Genomic DNA, 9,385 nt, shown 5'->3' with positions numbered 1-9,385 from the left:
TGGAAAAGACTCAAATAGATGCTAAATGTGCATAACTGATGGACAGGATTTGTTATTTTACAAGATCTGTTTTTTTCCATGGTCTTTTGATGGATCTGAAGAACAGAAAATTAATAATGATGCGAACACCTCCTAAGCTGATTTATTAACGGATCATAAATTTGAGGCAATTTAACAGTCTTTTTTTACCCCCTAAAGATAGGTTAGCTTTTTCTGGAAAATGAAGCAGTGATGTGAACTTCCCCTAAGGAATAAATACACCCAAGAAATGAACACAAATCCCTTATGAACTCCACCACTGGACTCTGCATTGCCATATCCTCATCAGGTATGGATGGTGTCCAGCTGAGTATAATGAAGGGTCAGGTGAAGTGATGACCATGTGATGGGTGAGGTATAAAACTCTCCTCCCTCCACCCCTTCCTGGTGTGACTTCTCCTGTAGTCAGGATGTTGTTTGGGATTAGGTGGAGTTGGCTGCTTGTGGTTCTCCTCTATGGGTCAGACTTTAGCAGTGCCTTGGTTAGACACCGGCGCCAGCCAGACACTCGGTGGAGGAATTATCAGCCTGGATGGGGATCTTCTAGAACTGTATCTGCAGTAGGTTCTCCTAGGGGAAATCTTTTGTCTCCAGTTTCTGGAATTGGGTCTCTAAGTTCTGGTACTGTGTCTGGATGGGGTCGCATGTATCCTGGAGTAGGTATTCAGTCCAGACAGCTTACACAGCCCCCACCAATTATGCTGAACCCCTCGTCCCCTGTCAGAGTGCAGTGTGCTGAGGACAGTATGGCGGTGACTGTAGAGAGAGACTTCTATGGTAATGGTAGGCTGGTGAATCCTTCAGACCTGATCCTTGGGACCTGCACAGCTGGATCTCAGGCCTCAGTTACTACTGTAGTCTTTCAAATTGCTCTTCAAGAATGTGGAAGCAACCTAGAGGTAAGTTGATGGATGACTAAAGGTCCCTAATGGTAGACAAAGTCAATAGGAGACAATTGTTTATTTCATGAAAACCCTCTAGGTCTTTCACACTATATTGAAATGATTGTGGACACAGATATGGTTTCCTAGAGGAACATTAACCCTTTCCACAGCTTGTGCCCAGGAATGTTGGGTAGTTTTAGCCAGTATACTATGGTGGCATGATCTTCTGATGAAATCATGGACTTTCATAAAACATCTAACCAGTTGTGCATTTCTGTCCTTATGGTGTACTTGAACCACTTTGTCAAGTTCCTGCTCACACTGGAGGAGGTCTTGCATTAAGATAAAATAAATGCTTAAATATCTTAGCGTGGCCAGTTTTTACTAAATTTCCCGCTAATTTGCTTCAACACTTAGGATTTGGCACTTTTGTGTTTTATGAATGGAAACTAACCTTATTGTGGCTCTTTATCTCCTCAAGATGACTTCAGATATACTTATCTACAAGATCAACTTGTCTTACACACCCACCACTTCCCCCAATGTACCCATCATTAGGTCCAGTCCTGCAGTGGTTCCCATCTGGTGTTACTACCCACGGTAAGTCTGTACCAATAATGGGTTCTATAGCTACTGTGTCTTCTAGAGTCTTCCAGGACTAACAAGTTAAGTTAGTAGTTGTTGAATGTGGTCACATTTAAACTGTTTGCCCCAACCAGCCATAAGACAGTCCTGTCCTGCTGGATCTGTCTGGGACAGTCACAGCTTGACTCCACTTACATTATGAAGCAATGTCACATCAGTACTGTGATCTTTGGCTATGTAATGAGTATAGCAGCCGTACTGTCCATGTAGCCACATCCTAATTATTGCATTAATCATCCTGCTCCTCCAAGGTTCATGATGACTCTGAAAGGAATCTTGACAAACATTTCCCTCTTGCTCTGTTAATACTATTGAGAGGCTTTGAACTGTCTCCTCTCCTGGCATGTCTGTTTCAACAACTACTTACACTCTCCATGTAGTATTTCTGGAGAATCATTAACTATTCCTCTGATTCCTAATGGAAGATAGCAGTATGCCATAAAGGTCTGAGGGGGGGGGGGGGGGGGGGGGGGAGACTGACTGTAGCCCTAAAGATACTCCAGAAATGTTATGACCTGGGAATTGGTTACTAAAACAAATGTCTGGGGAGACAGGCCCTCTTTAAATGGGACCTGGCTGTAGGACTCAAGGCAAAAATAAGTCAACAACCATCAAACTCTTCTGGTGTAAGTAGAGCAGGACTGGTCAGGGTGTCATAACTTCAGTTAAATGCACTTGAACACCCCTAAGGCCTCAATGCCATAAGTGTCAGCTTCTCTACATTTCCATATGGTTGACAAGATGCTTTTATGTTTCAGTCAACCTCTCAAAGGACTTGTCTACCATCACAACCATGGCTGCTTACTTCCAAATGTCACCTCTCCTGTCCATTGGTTCAGCTCTATAGTGAATTGGGCTTAACTCCGGTACCACTTGCCACCTGTAGACACATAGGATGTTTCTGTAAAACTGCCATTTAATTGCAGTCATGTACAGTTATCTTAATTTCTCTACTCTTCCAGATTTGGCAATGTAAGCAGCAATGCTATCAAGCCAACATGGGCTCCCTACAGCACCACAGTGAGCTCAGAAGAAAGGTTGTCTTTCTCCTTGACTCTCATGACTGGTAAGACTCCTTCCAGTAGAGGGCTGGGTAGTCTCTTGTCTTGTACTAATAGCCTTATTTTGTCTGTAGAGGACTGGAGTGCTCCTCGTCAATCACTGGTCTACCAGCTTGGTGAGATCTTCTACATGGAGGCCTTTGTGGACATAGAGAACCACGTCCCGATGATGCTGTTTGTTGATAGCTGTGTTGCCACCCTTACTCCAGATGAGACCTCTAATCCTCACTATGACATCATTGCTTATAATGGGTAAGTTCCTTGTTCTTGCTTTGCCTTGTTAAATGAATGAGAGAACCATGCCCTTCAATTAAGGGCATCTTCACTGAATTATCTCCTACAGGTGCTTGATCGATGGGATGCTAGGTGATTCTTTTTCAGCCTTTATTTCTCCAAGACCTGAAGCAAACAAGCTTCAATTCACAGTTGATGCCTTCAGGTTCATTAACAGTGACCTTTCTATGGTAAGGACTAGAGATATGTATTTGGCCTTCAGGGTCATACTACCAACTTTTTGCACCTGTCTGTTTTTAATGTCCTAGTCTTCGCCCCACTAATTGAATGGGGTTGAAAGCAGACATAACTGGCCACTGTTCTAACCTACACTTTTAACATTAATGGGCTGAGGTGCATGAACAGATTTTGTGCAGAGTAGTTAAGTCATAGACTATAAGACTTTATGGAGCTGTTCAGACCTCCCTTACAAGATTTATAATGTGTAATATCTATAAATGCTATTATCACATGGTATGTGTAGCCTCTATTGTCCATATACAGTATCAAGAAAAATGGGATTTGAACTACAAGAATAAACTATATGGGAATCCAAATCATTTCTAATAAGCCCTGAGGGTAACTTCTCCAGCTGTCCAAGATCATGAATGTAAAGATTATTTCTCATGAGATCTAAACTGTAATTGTGGTGTCTTAGATCTACATAACCTGCCACCTGAGAGCTGCTGACATCAACCAGACCCCTGATCCAATGAACAAGGCCTGCTCCTACAACAAGGCTACCAGCAGGTAAAACCTTGCACATCTGAGTGTCTTCAGTTAGATGACTACACAACTAGTGTTGATCACGAATATTCGAATTTCGAATTTTTATCGCGAATATAGGTACTTTGAGAATTTGCAAATATAGTTATATATATTCGTAATTTCGAATATTCGTTTTTTTTTTTTTTTTTTTTTTTTCAGTACACATGATCCCTTCCTGCTTCTAGCTTGTGGGCCAATAAGAAGGCTGCAATATACTTGACTTTAGGAGTAGTGTTTGCAAATTTTGCTCTATTAATTTTTTCAAATATTTGCTATATTGCTATATATTGTTTTAGAATATTACGAATATTTGAAAAAACTAAGTTGTAGCAATATAGCGAATATTCGAAAATCGAATATAGAGCAATTTAGCTAATATAGTGCTATAATCTTTGTCTAATAGTTGTAAGTTGAAAAATTCGCAATAAAAATTCAAATTACGAAAATTCGCATATTACACAATCATTACCTTGCCGATATTTTGAGAAAAAAATCGCAAATATTCGTGAAATATCGTGAATTCGAATATGACCCCTGCCGCTCATCACTATACACAACCTTAGATGGGGTCTTGGAAAACAATGGATGTTCTCTCAATAGTTGACACTTGATTTGCACTTGCTCTTACAGTTGGTCACCTGTGGAAGGCCCCAGTGTGAACTGCCAGTGCTGCAACACTGGGAACTGTGCTACAGTTGGCAGCAGGAGAACAGCATGGGGCCCACAACCTGCCAGGTCAAGAGGAGTTGGGAAGAGAGATGTCGGTGAGTTCTTCATTCAAACGTCCCCTAAAGCTTCCATAAATGTCAAGGTATTTGAAAATGGGTGTTGCTAATTCTTCCACTAGGTTCTCATCTAGAGAAATACACTCTGGCCAGACTGGGCCCTCTTCTAGTGACTGGATCTAAGCCTAACCAGGTCTCCAAAGAAGGAATTTCCCAAGCTTCCAGAATGGGTGTAGAAGAACCTCTGCAGTTGTGGGTGCTGGTGGCCATGGGCTCAATCACTTCAGTAGTTGTTGCTGTGACTCTGGTTGTGGCTGCAAAATGTCTTCTGAAAAAAAAATACCTGTCTCACAAATAGTCCAGAAATAAAAAAATGGGGTAAAATGTTGTTCTTGGGTCTTTTTGCCTCAATCGACGGTATCAATGGTTGTATGGGACTGGTTTCATGTGACGCATGGTTCAGCACAACAGACATCTCCTGGTGCTATATACATATAGAGGATTTTCTGTGGGTCACATGGAAGTATGGTATGGGCACATCTGTAAAGAGCTGATGGGTGGTTCAGAGCTCTCTTTAGGAGCAGAATAAGATTTGAAAGCTGCTCTAGAGGGCTTCGTGGAGCTGAGTTGTAATACCAAATGCCTCCCATGGTCAGGTGTGGCATGGTTTCCCCTTCAAAGAAGATCCTGGCTCGAAGTGCATACTTTTCCAATGACTGCTATGGGAATTCTGACAAGACTGGTGGCTCAGTTGTTTGGAGATCCCATACCAGTCAATAGAGAGGGTGGCATGGTCTGTTCTTGGCTGGACTGCGTTCGTGTAGGTCCAGTGGTGGTCTTGAGACCCACACCATTGCTTGGAACCCCTTGACAGTTGGACAGTGCCACATCTTTCAGCAGGACATGGGGCTTATAGCTCCATCTATGCTGTTCACCATCTTAGGCCTCAGGCCACTAGATCTGAATCTTAGGAGTTAGAACAATAGGACAGGTGGTTAGCATGACTTGATGTGTAAGTTCTTAGGCAGTGCACTAACTTGGTCTGGCTGCATCATGGTGCAGGCTGACCATTTCAGATGGCAACGTGAATGGGGAGTGAGGCAAATGCTTTCTATTTTAGCACTTGGAAGTAGTGTTGCACGCAAATATTCGAATTGCGATTTTTTTTTTTTTTTTTTTTAAATAACTTCAAGATTTTGTGAATATTTAGAATATTGTTCTATATATTCACGAAATCAAATATTATTTTTTTTTTTCTTTCCCACTTCTCTAAAGTTGTTCTTACCTGTCCTTTGGATTCCTGGCTGCTCCAGTCAGTGCCTGTTGCCGCTTCTGGGACTTCCGTGCTCATGGAGCGTCCCCATCACCATGGGAACGTCTCCATATACTAGAATGTACTGTCGGATTTGAGAATTACGTTGAAATTGCAATCCGATTAATTCAAGTTATAATAATCGCATTGTGATTTTAACTTTTTACGTATATTCTTAATATTGCTCTAACTTCGTATTTTAGAATATTCGGAATATTCTAAAAGACGAAGTTAGAGCAATATTACGAAATCTCGTAAAATACACATGCCTAGCCATAGTCGATTAGTCATAGGAATGTTGCCTTATACTATTAAAAGAAAAAAATTGCAGTACGTGATTAATTAATCGCATATTTGCGATAATTGGAATAATTAATAATATTTGTGAAATTGAATATGGCACCTCCTGCTCATCACTACTTGGGAGGGGAAATATAAATAAATGCAGGACTCCTGTGGCCAACCATACTGAAGGGGCATTATAAAGTTGGGGTCCCAGTATTGCCCTCTTAGTAGTGTCTTGCAGCAGTTTTAACTTTATAGTGCCCCTCTTATTTAAAGAGAAGCACTTCCTGCAGCATACTAAATTGGGGGCAGCAGCAGGATGACACCATTGGGAACCAAAAGGAAGATGATCTGGTTTAAGTGGAGAACATGAGTAAAGAGAACATCTACATCACTGGATGTAAGAGGTATGATGCTGTATGTAATGTCCGACTCTAATATGCTCTTAGCAGTAGGGTTGAGGAAGGAATTGGGGTGGGGGCGCTATTTTGGTTTTTACTTAGAGGGTAAAAGTGACCCAGGCCACATTTTCAATTGTATATGAAGCAGATATAGCTGTGAGCACTATTCCTGGCTGCAGTCCTCTGAACTGAATAGGGTCCCCAGACATAGCTGTGCTTGGGGCCCAAGCTCTCCACTGGGTAGGTCCTTCCTCTAGGACCCACTCCTCTGTAGATACTGAAGGCAAAATAGAATGAAAATCGTGAGGTCCACCCAGGACGGATATGTGGAGCATTTGCTGTTTGTACAGTACCTGCAATGTAGACGAGACTGAAGATCATCCACAGATCGTAAAAAAAAATAAAAAATCTGCAGGGTAAATTGACCCGCAATGCGGATCTTTCACCTGCAGCATGATTAATTCAGCAGACTTTGTGTCCTCTTTTGCAATGCATGGGGGGCCTGAGCCAAAACCTGGTGCTGGTCAAACATGGAACAGGTAGAAATCTTTCCCTTCTGTCTGTGGAGCCTCCACTGCTGGTTTTGGCTCACTGATGGAATCGCTGATCACAACACTGAAGTGTGAATGAGGCCTTTAGGCTACTGTCACACCTGCGTTAGGTGCGGATCCGTCTGGTATCTGCACAGACGGATCCGCACCTATACATGCAAACTATGTTATCCATTCAGTGCGGATCCGTCTGCATAACAGCTTTTTCAGATATGAGTTTTCACGAGTGTGAAAACTCAGATCTGACCGTATATTCTAACACAGAGGCGTTCCCATGGTGATGGGGACGCTTTAAGTTAGAATATACTAAGAACTGTGTACATAACTGTTGCCTGGCACCACCCGATCTCTTACAGGGGGGCTGCGATCCGCACAATTAACCCCTCAGGTGCCACACCCTGAGGGGTCAGGCCCTCCTCCATCCCCAGTATTAAAGGCATTGGTGGCAGTGGCCACAGGCTAACAACCCCCCAGCACAGACCTGTCATTTACCAGTAGGAGGAGCGCCTGCCGGCCACAGACAGTGCAGGTAAGTATAAGCTAAGTAACCATGGCAGCCAGGACTGCAGTAGCATCCTGGCTGCCATGGTAACCAATCAGAGCCCCAGCGATTAAACTGGGACTACTCCGATCGGAAATACTGCTGCCAATGATGGGGGGGGGGGGGTTGTTAGCCTGTGGCCACTGCCACAAATGCTTTTAATACTGGGGAGAGAGGGGCCACACTGGCCACCAATGCTTTTAATACTGGGGAGGGAGGGGGGTCTGGCCCCTGCTGCGCCACCTGAGGGATTAATTGTGCAGATCTCAGCCCCCTGTAAGAGATCGGGTGCTGCCAGGCAGCAGGGGGCAGTCATGTACACAGTTCTTAGTATATTCTAACTTGAAGCTTCCCCATCACTATGGGAACACCTCTGTGTTAGAATATACTGTTGGATCTGAGTTTTCACGATCTAACTCAAATCCAATGGTATATTCTAACAAAGGCGTTCCCATGGTGATGGGGACGCTTCAAGTTAAAATATACCATCGGATTGGAGAAAACTTCGATCTGATGGTATATTAATAGGGACTCCTGACTTTACATTGAAAGTCAATGGGGGACTGATCCGTTTGCAATTGCACCATATTGTGTCAATGTCAAACGGATCCGTCCCTATTGACTTACATTGTAAGTCAGGACAGATCCGTTTGGCTCCGCACGGCCAGGCGGACACCAAAACGCTGCAAGCTGCATTTGGGTATCCGCCTCCTAAGCGGAACGGAGCCAAACAGATGCATTCTGAACGGATCCTTATCCATTCAGAATGCATTGGGGATGAAAGGATCTGTTCGGGGCCGCTTGTGAGAGCCCTCAAACGGAACTCGCAAGCGGAACCCCAAACCCAAGTGTGAAAGTAGCCTTAGAGAGGATACTTCTAATGTTTTCCATTTCTGTTTGGCTCAAAGCCCATATTTGATTCTAAACGGGTCGAGAGTAACGAAGTAGCTATCGGAAAAAGCTCAAAACTCTACAACACGTGTTTTACCATCCAGAGGATAGCTTAACATTTTAGTGAAAACACCTAAAATAGCATGAAATCTGGGACAGAGATATTCCAGACAGTTCAATTCCCCCCCCCCCCCCCTTCTCTCTCTTTCCCTTTGGGAAAACGGCAATATCGTGGTCCCTCAAGTTACAATATTAATTGGTTCCAGGATGACCATTGTATGTTGAGTAATTGGTTCCAAAGGCCCAAAATGTCATCCAAGATAAGAGAAAATGAAGATTTAAGAAAAATAAGCAGATGAAACAAGTCCTTACCTATAACAGTCAGGAATAGCTGATAACCATCAACTAATGAAGATATTGATAAATGGCCTTGATTGGTTGGATTTGTAATACCCCAGAGTGGCATTACTTCTCTTTGCACCCCCCACTATCGTCTAAGATTGATCCAATGTCATCTTGCATATTTATGTCCTGCATAAAATGTATATCTATTCCCTTGCAAATGTTGTGTTTACATATAATGTACCTGATTTACTAGCAGATGGTGGCAGAGCTAGTTTCCCTGGAGAGAAACATTCTTCCATTCCAGCTAGAGTGAGCAAGTCTAGCTTACCCCCTGTAAGGGGAAGCAGCAGGCCCTCGTCCCTCCTGGACAAGCCTGCAGGAGTCTAGCCTTCCCGTCCTTGGGGAGAGGTTGTGTGTCTAGCTTACCCCCTGCTAGGGGAGGAAGCGGGCCTGGTCCCTGCTGGACAGGCCCTGCCTGTGAGTTCTAAATAGTTGCACATCAACTCCTGGGATTGCATTGCCTAAAGCCAAGCTAAGTAATCTTGAAGCCAGGAAGAAGTTTTCCTAGGATTACAGTGAGTCAGACTACAGAAGCTAAATTCTAGTAGAAGAGGAAAAGTTCCTATTTAATCCAGCCCACATAGCAGAGCTGAGAGTTTTCCTG

General features: G+C 43.3%; 1 protein-coding gene across 1 annotated transcript; it reads left to right on the top strand.

Moving 5' to 3' along the window:
* Positions 1-449: 449 nt before the first annotated feature.
* Positions 450-4,753, top strand: LOC122923094 (zona pellucida sperm-binding protein 3-like). Its single transcript, XM_044273822.1, has 8 exons — positions 450-938; positions 1,405-1,523; positions 2,531-2,634; positions 2,704-2,881; positions 2,973-3,093; positions 3,561-3,652; positions 4,301-4,434; positions 4,518-4,753. Exons 1-8 carry the CDS (start codon positions 450-452, stop codon positions 4,751-4,753), a joined length of 1,473 nt encoding a protein of 490 aa, XP_044129757.1.
* Positions 4,754-9,385: the final 4,632 nt, after the last annotated feature.

The sequence above is a fragment of the Bufo gargarizans genome, unplaced genomic scaffold (assembly GCF_014858855.1).
Source record: "Bufo gargarizans isolate SCDJY-AF-19 unplaced genomic scaffold, ASM1485885v1 original_scaffold_1168_pilon, whole genome shotgun sequence".
In the NCBI taxonomy this organism is placed as follows: domain Eukaryota; kingdom Metazoa; phylum Chordata; class Amphibia; order Anura; family Bufonidae; genus Bufo; species Bufo gargarizans.
Note: the sequence above shows the minus strand (reverse complement) of the source record. Positions and strands in the feature narration are given on the sequence as shown.